The 16,307-nt window shown below is 42.0% G+C and overlaps 2 protein-coding genes across 3 annotated transcripts in view; one reads left to right on the top strand and one right to left on the bottom strand.

Annotated features, from left to right (window-relative positions):
- Positions 1 to 275: 275 nt before the first annotated feature.
- LOC133510592 (AP-2 complex subunit mu-A) lies at positions 276 to 11,914 on the top strand. Its single transcript, XM_061838659.1, has 12 exons — positions 276 to 485; positions 2,248 to 2,369; positions 6,388 to 6,653; positions 6,774 to 6,856; positions 7,966 to 7,971; positions 8,136 to 8,271; positions 8,394 to 8,538; positions 9,902 to 10,021; positions 10,887 to 11,022; positions 11,118 to 11,215; positions 11,322 to 11,433; positions 11,563 to 11,914. Exons 2-12 carry the CDS (start codon positions 2,296 to 2,298, stop codon positions 11,695 to 11,697), a joined length of 1,311 nt encoding a protein of 436 aa, XP_061694643.1. The 5' UTR covers positions 276 to 485; positions 2,248 to 2,295; the 3' UTR covers positions 11,698 to 11,914.
- A 1,135-nt stretch (positions 11,915 to 13,049) lies between these two features.
- Positions 13,050 to 16,307, bottom strand: part of pcyt1aa (phosphate cytidylyltransferase 1A, choline a) — a 13,437-nt gene continuing 10,179 nt past the window's right edge. For both annotated transcript variants that reach the window (XM_061838485.1, XM_061838484.1), the window contains exons 8-9: positions 16,061 to 16,249; positions 13,050 to 15,355 (exon numbers count right to left, since the gene is read on the bottom strand). In XM_061838485.1, coding sequence (XP_061694469.1) covers positions 15,122 to 15,355; positions 16,061 to 16,249 — 423 coding nt within the window. In that variant the 3' untranslated portion in view covers positions 13,050 to 15,121. The remainder of the gene's footprint in view (positions 15,356 to 16,060; positions 16,250 to 16,307) is intronic.

The raw sequence follows: 16,307 nt of genomic DNA, 5'->3' as shown, positions 1-16,307 counted from the left end.
AGTCTCAACATGCATAATTAAAGATAACTCAAAAAGTGCAATATCTGCAGAAATTGTGTGTGAATGCTGATACCCAACTGGAATGTTGAGTTGTTACAGAATGTGAAATTAAAATTGGTTGACAAATGTGGAATGAAAAAGTGAATGTGTAAAATCTCATTTGTTTGGAAGTTTTATTGTAGGAATTTATGTGAATGGTTCCAGATGTCTTGAAGATGCTTTTTTTTTTTTTTGGTGTATAATAATACAATTGAACGGCGCCGTTGCTGGCTTATCGTAGCCAGGCCTGGGTGCGGTTGTGCTCATCGCAGCCAGCTGCCGCTCCTTTTCCTGCCTCTCGGCGGGTCAGCTGACATATCTGAGGACCACAAGGAAGGAACTCGAACTAGCGGCTGTGGTGTGAACCGGGTATCCACTACTTCGAGCCTGAAGTGGAGGCCGAGTCGGGGGGAGAATTGACGGGTGGCGTCCGTGACAGAACGAGGGTAAGTTCAACACAGCGGACATAGAGATATGCCCGTGGAAGGCGACTGCTGACTTGGATGGTGAAAACTGTGGCATAGCTGCTCAAACAGTTAGCATTCTAGAGTCGCGCTAATGCTACCTACGTTAGCTGCCGCGCTGCTAACTTGCAGCAAGTTAGCTTAGAGGAGCGAGTGTGAAGCGGAACTGCACTTTTTCCTCCCTTTCAGATTAAAGCGTTGGCGTTGGCGTAGGACAGTTATTAGTTAATAGGTGTTTATTCGCACATTTATTCGTGGTGTTTCATATTTTTTAATTTGTATTTTGATAATATACCGAAGTATTGCAAGACCAGTGTCCCTTTAGTAGTTTTATTTTCGCTGTACCGGAAATGACTGCAGGGTAGGTGGCTGTCCGACACTGCTAGCTTGGCCGCCGTCCCAAGCTAAATTAGCCAGCTAACACTATCGCGCCCGGATTCTTCTCTTCCATCACTTTGAAGATGAAGGTCAGAGCTGTGTTCGTTTCTTAAACTGATACATTTGTTCAAATGTTGCAAGTACAGCTACAATCCCACGGTCGGTGTGGAAACGAGAACAGATGTGAAACATTAATGAACGTAAGGAAATGGGCCGAATGAGCAGACATCTTGACTTGGGGCCGAAAGGAGGACCATCAAAGTGGAGTCGTGACATGCTCATCGTCGTTTTATTCAGTCACGACGCTGCACTAGTCCTACAAGTAAATATTTCTCAGGATTTTGGGGTCATATGGTGATGCCGCGTTGTTAGTTGTCGCGTTTAATGTGAACGGCCTGTCCTGCAGGAATTCCAAGCATGCCCTTCATCCTTGGTTTTCAGGAATCTTCAATCAGGATTTAGGATAAAACCCACACAATGTTCCGTTCTACAAATTACACGACTGAATTGTAGAAGCAAGTCTTGTATGCATGTTGGGGGAAAGATTTTTTTTTTTAATCATCGTATTTTATTTGATTCCATTGCATATTTTCCACCTAATAGAAGCCTCAGACACGGTGCTCCACACTGTTTAATCTGGTTTTAATCTCATAGTGGAAGTACACAAGGTGTCACTGAGGTGAGTTTGGCTGTCGTAGTGGAGCACATGAAATGTTGAACTAACTATAAATGACATTTGCATTTGTGTTTTCGTCATTGGTCTTACCACAATTGTTTGTGGAATATCTAGGACAAGATGAACGTCGCAGCAATGACTGCTACACCCTTTGTCCTCACCAGTGATGCAATTGAGCAAACTAGTAGAACAGCAAGGTGGCATTAGTAGAACTGTTTTACCAGTGTCGCCCCCCCCCCCACACACACACACACACACACACACATATACACTACTATCTGACATTCATGACAAGTAAAACGATTAGCATTGACTTGTATGACTACGACTTTCGTGTGACGTTATTTCTTGTTCTGCCCATGTCCTGTCCTGGAGAAAAAACACCATTTGAAAGGCATTGTTGTTCTACTTGTATGTTCTAGTAGTTCCTCTAGTGCAATAAAATGTCTTACTAGTGAAGACATGCACAATTTAGCACAGTGGATGGATAGGATGTAGAATAAATGCTTTAAACGTCTTGCTGTAGAGGAGCAGCTGCAGGGTCTATGAAGCGTGTGTGACTATGCGGACAAATGTCTCTCTGTAATGATGGTCACTAATGCTAGCTTTCACTTCTTCATCAACCCCCCTTTACTTCCGTCCCCACTTTCCTTCCTCCCTTCTTTGTGTGTGTGTGTGTGTGTGTGTCAGGCTGAGTTTGATTTCATCATGGCCTGTTGGGTCTGAGAAGCAGCCACAATGATCGGAGGATTGTTCATCTACAACCACAAGGGGGAGGTCCTTATCTCTCGGGTCTATCGAGATGATATAGGGTAAGTCGCTTGGATTTTTCCATTGGATGTAATTTTTTTTTCTTTGTGCCCTCCATTACATGCTTTGGCCAAAAATTACAGCGACGAACTGGAAATGTGCAATGGTTACATTGTTGGCTCATACGTCATCCTTCCACAAAACGGCCCATGGATATGTGTTGAATGGCTTAATGGGTAATCAGTCACTCACATTTGAAAATCTTACGGGTGTGGTCAGTCATGGTTGCAGATAATGTTGCGGGTGTGATTTAGGATGGAATCTCAAGACCTTAAAATAACCTACTGGATTCAAATAACATAACTGTGAATTAAAAATATAATAAACAAAAAACAAACTCAATAATTATAATTTCCAATTTCAACTGGTATTAGTAGAAATTCTTGATCTGACAAACTTCATCTGAAGAAAAATGTAAATGCACTGGCCTGTCAAGGAATAAACACGAACGGTCTATACCTACAATGTTGATACATTGTAACAAAAATTCCTGTTGGCAATCGTGATGTATTGTTGGAGGGGGGAGTACGCATCGCCGTGACTGCCATAAATAGGAGGCCGGCTTGCTAGAATGTGCCTTTATGTGCGTGTGCTCGACGTATTGGCCACACCTGTATCAAGCGACGAGGTGGATGATAGTTCAACGGCTTTTTTTGGGGTGGGGGCTACGTCATCACAGTGCTTCACAATCGATGCGTTGAGCACCGCTGGTGTAACTGAATTTCCTTTGACATAGCTCATTATGTTGATGACTTTCGTCATAAATGCGCTCGCAGTACGTGAAACAGCTCGGAACGTGCTTTCGGCCTCACTTCCGTACATGCTCAGTACGGTTAACTTGCATTTCCTGTTTCCAGGTGAATCCGGATTGTTTCGGAGCAGGCTTGTTTGCTTCACGTTTATGAAATAAACATGTAAATTAATGTCAAGACAACACAAAATAAGCGACGTCTTTCAGTATGTATTTTTTTCTACTCGTAACAAATTTTACATGCGTGATTTTTCATACTCGACTGTGCAGATTTGCGAGCGCAGTCATGCTTGTCAAATCACAGTGACTGGGGTTATACACAAAGCTGAATATTTCTCTTAATGAGTAAGGGCACCTGTCTCCTGTTATGTCATGGTATATAAGTACAGCCGGACACATTATGCTCAAAGTTTGCTAGCTGTAGAGAGTTGCAAAATGTCTTTGTACTTCCCGTCTGTCCAACAACATGCTTGGGTCGACTAATGTACTGCAGTTGCATGCAGCACTCCACGTAGAATTAAGTTGCTGTGATTGTGGCAAGCCTGGAGGAAATCCTGCCTAAAAGAATGGGGGAAAACAACAAAGGCATAGTAAGCACATTTAAACATGAACTTCCAATGTCTCCAACCAACATCGATTTACTCAACCCACAGACTGGTTAACAAGTTGACAGCCTGCTAACTCTGCACTCACCAAATCGGTCCCCGCTTTTTGAAGTTGCCATTTTATCAACTTTTTTTTTCTAGTATTTGGGATGCTATAGTCCCTCTACAGTACCTCAGTAAACACGTGAAATATGAATTAAAATCATTCATGCCTTCGTGAGTTGCAGAGGCTTTTCTGCCAAGGAGCTTGAAATCAGGTCATTCAGAATTCTCAAGCTTTGTCACTCGCGAAGATGGCCGCCTACCTCTCCGCTCTTGAACCATAAATGAGCCTGAATACAGCAAATGTGGGTCTTCGGCACTGAGGCAACTATTTAGGTGAACGGCGGTTTGTAAACAAAATATAGACAAACCGGATACAAAAGTGGGTGAAATAGGAGTAGCTGTCAGAGTGGCCTTTTGCGGAAACTCGTGTGACAAAACCAAGGCATTTAAAAAAAAAAAAAAAAAGAAATCAACACTTTGATATAAAAACATGTTAGTCACTCTATAGTGAAAATATGGGACCTTTTAAAGCTACGCACAGTCACAGATGTATAGTGTACAATGCAAAATCAATTTTTGTCCAATTTATATGGAACGATTGGTTTAACACTTGAATTTAAAATAGACAATTCTAATTGTTAACCATTTTCTGTGCTGGCCAAGTTCTTTAAACACTGTTTAATAGCTTTTTTTTTTTTTTTTTTTTTTGTAAGCATGTAAATTATCACCTATGTGTAAGCAGGGAATTTACCTGTTTATTTTTTTTCCCTTTTTTTACAATTTGCAGTATTATACCTTTCTAGGGCTTCCTCACAACAGGTTCAAAAGTGTACCGGCAACCAGAATTTAGTTCTTATCTTTTTAACATTTTTTTCTTTGAAAAAAAGTGATTGATTGCATTTTTTAAAAACAATATTTACTCCATCTTATTTTGGTTACACTTTACTGCGTTTTTTTTTTTTTTTTTTTTACTCCTTCATCCTAATTTGGTTACACTTTACTGCAAGACACATTTAATGCTGCTGAAATGATCTCATGATGACATCATGATCAACACCATGTGTCTGTGTACATCACGCCCAAAAATGTGTCCTGTGCATTTTTGCAACTCTTCATCCTCTTTTCTTTCCCTCACCACTTTCCTCCATCTGTCCATATTGGCCCATGTAGGAATAGGTAAGAAAAACTCATACCTAACAAGCATGACCCACCCTCTCCCCTCTTATGGCCATCAACCAAACAAACCCCCGCTCTCCCCTGCCCCCATTCCAGACAGACACACACACAAGTTAAACATGCATGCCAGTGGATTTCACCATAAACATTCCTTAAGCATGAAACGCCCGCCATGATATGAATCCAACCAGCACAGTCTGATGGAAAGCAGCCAAGCAAAACATACACAGAAAAGTGCTACCAGTGGATTAGCATGAAGATTGCGCATGGGATATGATGATTCATTTTAGCCCGCACACGCCCTTACTGTTTTACCAAAAAAAAAAAAAAAAATGGACAATTAAAAGTCAGAAGTTTACATTGGTGTATACTCTCGAATGCTGTTGCCATGACTGCAACAAAGTATTTTCCCCCTTTCTACAATGTTTACACTCACTTTTTTTTTTCAGAAAATCTTTTTTTCCCATGTGGTACATTTTTCCCAGTTCACTGAATTTTTTTTTTTTTTTTTTTAATTTGAAACACCCTAAAGTGCTGCCGTGCCCGATATTAATAGGAAGGTGGTACAGTAATTGATGTCAAGCAAGTGTATGAATATTAAAATCTACACACCATTGTTAAAATTCCACATTTTGGTGATTTTAAAAGCTGTTGCTAAATAATCCCCCCCCCAACTATTGATTTAGTCTGTAATCTGTACATCTAAGTTGGGGACAAAAAGTAATATTTTCAAGAGGGGAAGAAATAATCATCTAAAATAATGTGCTTGCATAACTGTGCGCGCTGTCTAAGTGGCCTGTGCCTGTCTTCAGAATCAACCAATCGCCTTCAAACTATTGTTAAAGCATGAGTCGGCAGACACTTTCCATTATTTAAAATTCAGTTTTTCTAATAAGCTTTTCCTGCAATTTTTTTTTTTTTTTTGCTTTTCTAGCAGAACTGCTGTTTTGGAAGTTAATAATTCCCTCTCCGTTGTTTGAGGCCCAGGTCCATTTGGAACTGCCTCAACAACTCAATAGTAGTGTAGAACCTGCAGGCTTCTGCTTGAAAGCAAAAGCCTACTACAGCATCTTTAATGCTAATATTGGCAGATCAATTTTTGAAGTATTTTGAATCGTAGTTTTATATTTAAGGTTTAAAGCTTTTTAGACAGGATGGTCAATTTTTCTCAACGGGGATGCGTCCCCTCTGAATAGTGGGGGATTACTGTATTTACAGAAGGAATGTGGTACCCTACTTATGTTGTTACAAGCTGTCTTGAAGTAACTCCTGTTGTAATTTATGGTTTCAATCATCTTTATATTACCGAGGTGTTGTTGCCTTAACCTGTTGCTCCAAATTTTTATTTGTCCCATTGCTTTTGCAGTATTACTCTGTAAGCATCAGCAGCACCATTGATAAGAGACTACACTGTATTGGTTTTTCTTCTCCTTCAAATTGCAGGCGCAACGCAGTGGACGCGTTCCGCGTGAACGTGATCCACGCCCGGCAGCAGGTCCGCTCGCCGGTGACCAACATCGCCCGGACGAGCTTCTTCCACGTGAAGCGCTCCAACATCTGGCTGGCGGCTGTCACCAAGCAGAATGTCAACGCTGCCATGGTGTTTGAGTTCCTGTACAAGATGTGCGACGTCATGACGGCCTATTTCGGCAAGATCAGCGAGGAGAACATCAAGAACAACTTTGTGCTCATCTACGAGCTGCTCGACGGTGAGTACAATACAGGAGAAATCATCCAAGTCCGATGCATGTTGTTGTACAGTTGGTTTGTTCTTTCTGTCAATGAACCCATCTCCTATTGGTAGTTCAATTTTGTATTTGTTCATGCAGAGATTCTGGACTTTGGATACCCTCAGAACTCAGAAACTGGAGCTTTGAAGACCTTCATCACTCAGCAGGGCATTAAGGGACAGGTCAGTGTCCTCTCTGAACTTTAAACACATTATTCTGTTAGAGACAAAAAGCACAGTATTCTGGGAGGATGATCATAAGTGACATTGAGACATAATTCCTCATCTAGATAGATTGATATTGGCACAAATATGGAAAAAAGGCAATATTTACACAGATGGTTGCTGCAACATATGTAAATACTGTACTAGACAAAAAAAAATGCGTGTAATCATACATGCATTCAGTCAGTTTTTGGCGGAATTCACCATTTTGAGCTCACAATAAGCCATTTATGTGAATTTCCAGAATATGAATACGTAAAGAGGAGGTTTCTATTCTTGTGGCACAATTTAGAGCAGGCATCGGGTGCAAATGGAGTACTTAAACGGTATTGTTTCCCCTGCAATGCTGAATTAGTTAAAATAAAAATTTGAAAATCACTGCGGGAGGCTGGGGGATCACCGCAGATTCCTCTACAATTTTTTTTTAGTCTTTTTTTTCCATATAGTAGATTAAAAAAAGATTAGGAAAAAAGGGCTAACAATTTTTTTTTTTTTTAGGTTAACGCTCCCAGCTTTATTTAAAATATTTTTGTATGTATTGTATGAAGATGATAGAAGATATTTTGCATCATTTAGTTTCATAAGAGGGATAAGCAACCACAATACTAAATGTGCAATTTGAGGAAAAATAATGTTTGACTCAGCCTACGCAGCTCAGTTCAACATAGTTCCTTGACACCAAGATGCCAGAAGATAGTGCCAAAACAATATTATTATTATTATTTCAGAAAATATCACAGGATGGGTTGAAAAAAAAAAATGCTGACCTGCGAATATTCATTTGCATTATTAATAAATGAATACATCTTTCAAAACTTGTTTGTAGAGGCAGTTTTTTTTTTATTTTTTTTATTTATTTATTTTTTTTAAGGCCTGTGATGCAACATTAACTATTAGGCATGTCAACATTGTATTAGTTTTGAATCACATTTTGATTTATGTGGGTGATACCGGGTGTTTTTTTAAGTACATTTTCCATCTGTACCAAGTGTGATTTTAAAGAACCTTTCTTCCATTTTTATGTGTTCTTTCCCTCATGTGGTCTGGATTACCGGTTCCTGCCTCAGCATCAGGTAATAAAAAAAAAACACCTAATCGACTTTGCGTTACACATGCCGCAACTTGCCAGCTGCAGCATGCAACCACCTGCTCTCATTTCCAGCTTGCTTTTTTTTTTTTTTTTTGCGTGCCTGCCATCTTTGTTGGTTTCTGACGGGCCTTGTGCCGTCATCTCCAGACAAAAGAGGAGCAGTCTCAAATAACGAGCCAGGTGACGGGGCAGATTGGCTGGCGTCGCGAGGGCATCAAATATCGACGAAATGAACTATTCCTGGACGTACTGGAGAGCGTCAACCTGCTGATGTCACCACAAGGTTTGCTGTCTACTGCTGCAAATGTGGTTTTAAAACCCCCCCCCCCCCCCCCCCATCACTAGATTACACATGTGGGAGACAGAAAAGAACGTAACTGTTGATGTGCATCTGCAACGCTTTAGGCCAGGTCCTGAGCGCCCACGTGTCGGGCCGAGTGGTGATGAAGAGCTACCTGAGCGGGATGCCCGAGTGCAAATTCGGCATGAACGACAAGATCGTCATCGACAAGCAGGGCAAAGGAGGAGCGTCTGACGATGCCGGGAAGAGGTGAGCGACGCAGGAATTCGCGTTCGGGCCCCATTTGCTTTTCAACCCGCTGATAGAAAAGAAGAACCACCCCCCGTCTTTGTGTTGTCTTGTTTTGGTCTCTAACAAGACAAAATGTACCATTTGATTTATTTTTTTTCCCCCTTTCCTTTTTTTTGTTTTGGATGCATCTCTTCTCTCTTTCCCTGTCTTTCTTTTCTATGTGCTGTACCTCAGTGATTTAGGGGGAGGAAGGTACTGTACTGACGTGTGTCCTCACTTACACACCTGTGCGCACATGCACTCACAAAACACACACACACACACACACACAAAATACAATATATTTGGGTCCAGTATTGTTTTATATAGTGATGGAGACTTTTTATGGTTTTCCTCTTATGCATCACTGCAGTGAATTTGGAATACAATTGTGACTGAAATGAAGAGCATTTTTCCCATTTGCTAACAGCGGTACCTTCTGATATAAATGTGGTCCTTTTTTTGTTTTTAAAGTCTACAGTACATCTAAAATGCGATCCTGTAGTTTTGTCCGTGATCGTGGTAACAAAACCCGTCCTCACCATTAGTCAGCATTATAAAAGGAAGCGATGACACTCACACGTGGATGAGACGAAGTCGCGCGCTCAAAGCAAGCTAAAGACGGTGTAGGGAAAAAAAACAAGTTAAATGTGAACATCTATACTTCTATTTTGTCGTTATTACAGTAATGTCTAGTAGAAATGTAAATCTTAAATATACCACAAAACAGATTAATATGAAAGTCAACAGGCAACATGGGTCCACAGATTTGATGTAGAAATAATGCACCTGAAAAGAACAAATGTGGATGTCTTCTGCTAACAACCCAGACTAAACTTTGCTTCTCCTTACGTCTCTCAGTCGAGCCGCCTCACTTTAACTAACGTACTTGCTTTTGCGATTTTTGCCTTTGGGTCGTTTTAGAAAGTATGCAAAAACTCCAAATTGGTTTCAAAAGCATCAAAGCTGTCACTGTACAAACACTTCTGGACATTGCTCTACATCTCATACATGCATCTCATGCACCGATGCCCCCCTCCCTCACAACCAATTAAAAACACCTTATCAACGCCTCCGCTGCCTGGTGGTTTCCTCCTCGTTTGTTTTTGAGCCCCACATAGCTCCCTGCTCGACTCAAAAGCCTTCCACTCCAAACACCTAACAGCAGCTGCGGTTTAACATCATTAACCTGTTCCATATCGATGATGACTTGGCGCAAGCGGTCGTGTCTGTGTGCGTGACTTCATAGCTGGCAGCGTAGTGCTTGAATGTTGGAGCACCAGAGCTAACTGTTATGAATGGTGTCTGCGTGCGCTTTTCATGACGCTGTTGTGTCTGCCAGCGGGAAGCAGTCCATCGCCATCGACGACTGCACCTTCCACCAGTGCGTGCGCCTCAGCAAGTTCGACTCGGAGCGCAGCATCAGCTTCATCCCCCCCGACGGGGAGTATGAGCTTATGAGGTTAGTTGCTCATTGTGATGGACACGAGCAGTGTGACGGAGTGGAGGGGGAGGAGTTGCTCTGACAGACAACAAAGTACCGTATTTTCTGCACTATAAGACACACTGCATTATAAGGCGCACCTCCAATGAATGGCCTATTTAAAAACGTTTTCCATATATAAGGCGCACCGGATTTTAAAGCGCATAGAATAGACGCTAAAGTACAGGCTGGGGTTACGTTATGCATCCATTCGATGGAGCTGCACTAAAAGTTCAATTTTGATCCATACATAAGGTGCACCGGATTATAAGGCGCACTGTCTGCTTTAGAAAAAATTAAAGGCTTTTAGGTGCGCCTTATAGTGCGGTAAATAAATAAATTAAATACGGTACCTTAAATACATTTTTGAAAACAGTGCCGTAATTCCCAGCCTACAGAGTGCACCTGGTTACAAGCCTCACCGAGAACATTTGTTCATTGAAACACAAGAGAAAGAGTTTAACGCTAGTGCTAACGCTAGCACCGCGCACACACTAACGCTAATAGGACCGGTTAAAATAAGACTTACTGGAAAATATCACTGAGCGATGCCAGTAACACATCAGCAACACGCTAGCACAGCGCTAACAGGGCCGGTTAAAGTCACTTCCTCGGCAGATACATTCCACTGGTCTCATTCTTACCTTTTCCCCTCGAGTGCCCCCTTACGGCCATTAGAAAAAATGCACAAATTAGCTGCATCACCACATAAACCGCAGGGTGGAAAGCATGTGGAAAAAAATCCGGCTTGTAGGCCGGAAGTTACGGTAAGTTTATTATTTAGAGGCTTTCCCATGAACGCAATGGCCGACGGTTGATGTGACTTCTCTTGTGCCGCTCGCAGGTATCGCACCACTAAGGACATCATCCTTCCGTTCCGCGTCATCCCTCTGGTCCGTGAGGTTGGCCGCACTAAGCTGGAAGTGAAGGTGGTCATCAAGTCCAACTTCAAGCCATCACTGTTGGCCCAGAAGATCGAGGTGAGAGTTTCTGCACGCAGGCGTGAAACTTGCGATGTTTCCCCAGAGCTTTATGTCGTCAAGATACAAACTGGCTTTTTTTTTTTTTTGTGCAGGTCCGAATCCCAACGCCCCTCAACACCAGCGGGGTGCAGGTGATTTGCATGAAGGGAAAAGCCAAGTACAAGGCCAGTGAGAACGCCATTGTCTGGAAGTGAGTCACACACGTACGATTTGTACATTTGAAATCCACTCTATCTAGACCGGATGCATCTTCTCCGTTTAGGCTTTTATAGTAATTTTTCTTTTTTCCTGCGTAGGATCAAGCGCATGGCCGGAATGAAGGAGTCTCAGATCAGCGCTGAGATCGAGCTGTTGCCGACCAACGACAAGAAGAAATGGGCTCGACCTCCCATCTCCATGAACTTTGAGGTCAGCATATGCGTGTGTTAATGTATTATTTGGGATTGCTGTGTCACTTTTAGTCAGTTCAACTCCTAACACACACACACATGCACATTTTTGCTTGAGCACCCCCCCCCTGACTCAGCCTCTCCGTAGGTCCCGTTTGCCCCATCTGGCCTCAAGGTGCGCTACTTAAAGGTGTTCGAGTCCAAGCTCAACTACAGTGACCACGACGTGATCAAATGGGTGCGCTACATCGGCCGCTCGGGCATCTACGAGACACGCTGCTGAAGTGGAACATCACCCCCCCCCCCCCCTCCCCTTTACGCGCAGCCGCCCCATCCATCCTCTTACTGAATTTATCAGTTCCTCTATGTCTCCTGTCCCATTTATTGTTAGAGCTTATCTGAAACCTCTCACCGACCCACCCACCCTCCCCTCTTAACTAGGTGTTGGAAATTGACTTGATATCATTTAAAACAAAAATAAATATGGCATACTGCACAGATATATGGAAATTGTGAACTATTGTATCGTATATCTCGTAGTGATGAGTAAAGCAGGCGTGACGGCAGGTGCAACAAGGGGGCTCGATTGTGTTCATTCAGTGTTGTCGTTATCCACTCTCTCATTCGACTTTGAATAGTCCGGCACCACTTTTCGAGAATTCTTTCTGGTAAGATGACATGTTGATGTTGTGGATTTACATGAATCTTGGTATTGTTCTTGTGTATGAGTGAGTAGTCCACCATTCAATAATTAACCCCCCCCCCCTTGCTGACCACCCCAGCGATGCTTTAAATTGCTGCTTTTGTCATTTTTCCATTCAGTAAGAGAGAAGAGGACATTCCAGACAAGCTTAATGAGCTCAGCTACCTGTTGAACCACCCCCGCCATTTTTTTTTTTTTTACTTCAAAAAGGAAAACTAATCTTCCTAAATGTATTGAAAGCACTAAGACCAACTTCTTCCACTGTTAGATGGAACACTTTCCAGAAAGAAAGCGGTTTTGGGAAAATCGGGCCCTCCCTGCAGTGTGATTTAGAGGCGAGGTCTTCCCCCATCCCGGTGTTTACCTTTCCAATGTTCGGTTCATATTTGTAGCCCTGGTGACCGTTCTGTCCATTAAAATCTGACGATGTATCCAAAAGACTCATGTTGGGTTTTTTCCCCCCTCCAAAATAATTACTTGTGCGTAACCTCCAAACCTTTTGAAAAGTTGTGTATATTGCAAATTCAAGGTGGAGCAACGGGTTGGAGCATTGGCCTCACAGTTGATAGGTCTGGGATTCAAGTCCCAGCCCTGCCTGTGTGGCGCTTGCATGTTCTCCCTATGCCTATGTGGGTTTTTTCCAGAAACTCCAGTTTCCTCCCACATCCCAAAAACGTGCATTAATTGGAGACTCTAAATTTCTTGTAACTGTGATGGTGAGTGCGATTGGTTGTCTCTATGTGGCCTGCTGGCTGGCAACCAGTTCAAGGTGTACCCTGCCTCCTGCCTGATGATAGCTTGGATTGGCTCTGGCACTCCCGTGACCCTCGTGAGGATAAGCGGCTCCAAAAATGGTTGGATGTTAATGGAAAGGTGCATGTATAATTAGAATTCTGAGCAGACCAAAATAACGACTCACATTTGACAATGTAGATTTCATCTCATTTTTAGAGCAAATGATTAGGCACATCATCACACATTGTCTGACACATTTAATACTTTTACCCCAACATTCAACTCTTACGAGTAGGGGCCCCAAAGACCCCCAAACAGTATAACATGAAAATTAAAATACACTTTTAAAAAAAAAAGCACGAGTACTGTAGTGGTGGCAGATACACAATTGGCTACTGGCGCTGTTGACATTAGTCACCACACTGAGATAATGGAACACTTTCCATCCAAAGAAAATTCCACATTAGCCAAATGATTATTCCAATAGCAAATGGGGATCTGTAGTTATTACAATTGAGATCATTGCTTTGATGAACAGATCAGACACTTGAATGAGGCTGATTACTAATGTCAGTTTTTGGTGGAGCTCTCATGTTGGATCACAGCAGATTAGCAGGTGCACCGAAAATTATGACCAGTGAGTGTAGACTGGAGTTCTTCCCTCTCCGCAGGCCCATGAAAACAGTTTTATTACACAAGACAGGACACGCTCAAATATTTAAAGTCGCTGAAACAATCTTGATGCGAAATAAAATTCTTTACATGAGATAATTTTTTTTTAAACAAGCGGGAATTAGTTTGATATTTGATATCCATTTTAAGGTTCACGTATCAGTACGCCTCGTCCACACTAGTAGAACCACTTTGCCATACTCACTAGTGTACTAGTAGTATAACACGCAGATGTCTAGTTTTGCCTGACTGGAAGCATGAGGTTTTCCCCAAATATGCCAAAGCTTTGTTTCCAGAGATTTAGCTCGAGAACAAAAAGCAGTTGTAAAACTGCACTGACAATTAAAATCAGGACTGTGCCACTGCGGACTGAAAAAAAAAAAAAAAAAAAAAAAAACAATCCTAAAAATGAGTGCTACATTATGAGTAGGGTTGCAAAATGTGGGCTGTCATTTTCAAATCTTTCAAGAATCGATTGTCCAATTGATTAATGACCAAATAAATGAATGAAAAAAGTTAGATTGACGCAAGAGGCGCCGATGTGGAAGCCAAAGATGGAGTATAACAATAAAAGCGCACACGCAACAATGGATAAATAAAATGTACGGAATGGCAGAACGATCATTGTAACGGAGTAAAAGTATTGCTCATTCACATACTCTAAAAGTAAAAAGTACAGTACGTTTAAAGTACTCTGACAAATGCAGTTTTTAATGTTACTTCTGTTAATGTAGCACGTACTTATTTCTGGTGGTGAATGTAAAGTAGAAATTTTGTGTACACAATTTGAGACGGAAAAATGCTAAATGGTTAGCATTCGTGATGACCATTTTAGCTAAAGAAAATTAAAAAATAAAACAAATGTAAACCCTAACTGCCATTCAGCTCACGTGTGTTATATGTACATTACACTATTATCAGTGTCTTAAAAAAAAAATCACAAACACTTGTCGTTAGTGGTAAAGTTAATTTGTATTTGCCTATTTTTGAAGTTGATACAGCATAGTATCTTTTCTTCTTCATAAAAATCATGGACATTTTCCAAGGGAATTAATGGGAATAAATAATGAGTTAAAAACATTGGTTTACATATAAGGGAATTTAAATCTATGTATTGAAATCCGAGGTTCTCGTGCCAGATATCCCGCCACTCGGACAAAATGGTGCAAGTTAAGTAAGGCCTCAAAAGTGGAAGAGTAGAGCTACTTCATTCACATGGATGTCTGCGAAAAACAATATATATTTAATACGCTTGAATTCTAAATTCCTCTTCTTAACTCCCCCCAACTCATCCTTCCCCTCGTTTCTGTTAATACAGCGACACTTGAATATGACACATTTGCATGAAATTACCATCAATTCTTAGTTAATTCCCATGGGAAGTTCCCGGTTCTACGTCGAGTATTTCCAAATTTCCCCTGGAAATTGACCGGAAATGATCCACCCCTTTCGCAACCCCACTCAGCTTATTAAGAACGTGACGAATCGGTGGACAAAAATAAAGACTATAAACACGTGACAAGTGCTAGAATTCCAACAGCAGTACCTGCTGATCAAATTTGAGGTGTGGGAAGAGGACAAAATAAAAACGGCCACTCTAATTGTCGTCGTCTTCGTCATCGTCGCTGTCGTCCTCGCTGACGAGGTACCCGCCCCCTCGTGCGCCGCTGTGGTGGGGGGACGGCGAAGGGGGCGGGGAGCTCTTGTTGAAGAAGGGCAGGCGGAAGGTGGGAGAGGGCGAGCGCTCCTCGCGGGCCGGGCTGCTGCTGGGGCTCTGGCGGGGGCTGATGGCCTGTAGCATGCGACCTTTGCCCTCCTTCAGCATGTGCTTCTGTTCACACACACACACACACACACAACAAATTAAACTGTGATATTTTGATACGCAGAATCTTATTGTATTGCCGAAAATGCACAAAAAAAGAGCAAAGAGCTGGCCTGGGGTTCCTCGGATCAAATGAAAAACGCAGCTGCCTACTACAGAGGACCCTCGCATATTTGCACTTGCAGATTCCCCCCCCACCAGAGAACTATAACAATGGCAACAAGATAATGAATTATGGGAATATTTTCCAAATGTACTTGTAATTATTTGCAACAAAACAATGGGAACAGTTTGGAAAAGTCATTGTTTATAACCTATTAATCCATAAATAATGGTGTGGCCCAATTAAGATCAAATTGGCGCCCTCAAACTAAAATGAGTTGGAGACCCCTGGTGGACAGCAAGTTTGATTATTTATGATACTGCCACGCATCTTTTAATTGAGACAATGAACAGTTACGGTTAGCTGTAACTACCCCAACTATGTTGCTGTGTAAATGTGCAGAGTTGTGTTTAAAAACAAAAGGCTTAAACTACATCTTCAAATACAGGATCTCTGTTAAAAAGGGGCGCTTGTAAAAGAAGGTGACTGCTGGCTTTTTTTCTTTTCTTTTTTTTTTTTTAAGTTATCGCAGCTGGCCTTCATCACGGCAGCGTTCACTGATGTGTTTTTCGAGCAGTGTCATCAAAAACAACACAAGACGTTCTCACCAGAGCTCCCTCGGGCCCAAACATCTGCAAGAAGTTGCCGATGAACTCCCGGGACTTCTCCTCCCACTTCTGGATGAGGTCAATGCTTTTCTCCTCCACCTTTAAGACAAATTCTTTGCTCTTCTCCTCCACGTCTCGTACCTTCCTCTTAACCTTGTCCACACGCTCCTGCAGGTGATACTTCTTTTCCTAGAGAACATCGACAAATCCGCGACACGATCATGTCAGGTCGCTGCTCTCCCTCGCA

This window comes from Syngnathoides biaculeatus, chromosome 13 (assembly GCF_019802595.1).
Source record: "Syngnathoides biaculeatus isolate LvHL_M chromosome 13, ASM1980259v1, whole genome shotgun sequence".
NCBI lineage: Eukaryota > Metazoa > Chordata > Actinopteri > Syngnathiformes > Syngnathidae > Syngnathoides > Syngnathoides biaculeatus.
The sequence above is the reverse complement of the archived record's forward strand: the minus strand, read 5'-3'. Positions and strand labels throughout refer to the sequence as shown.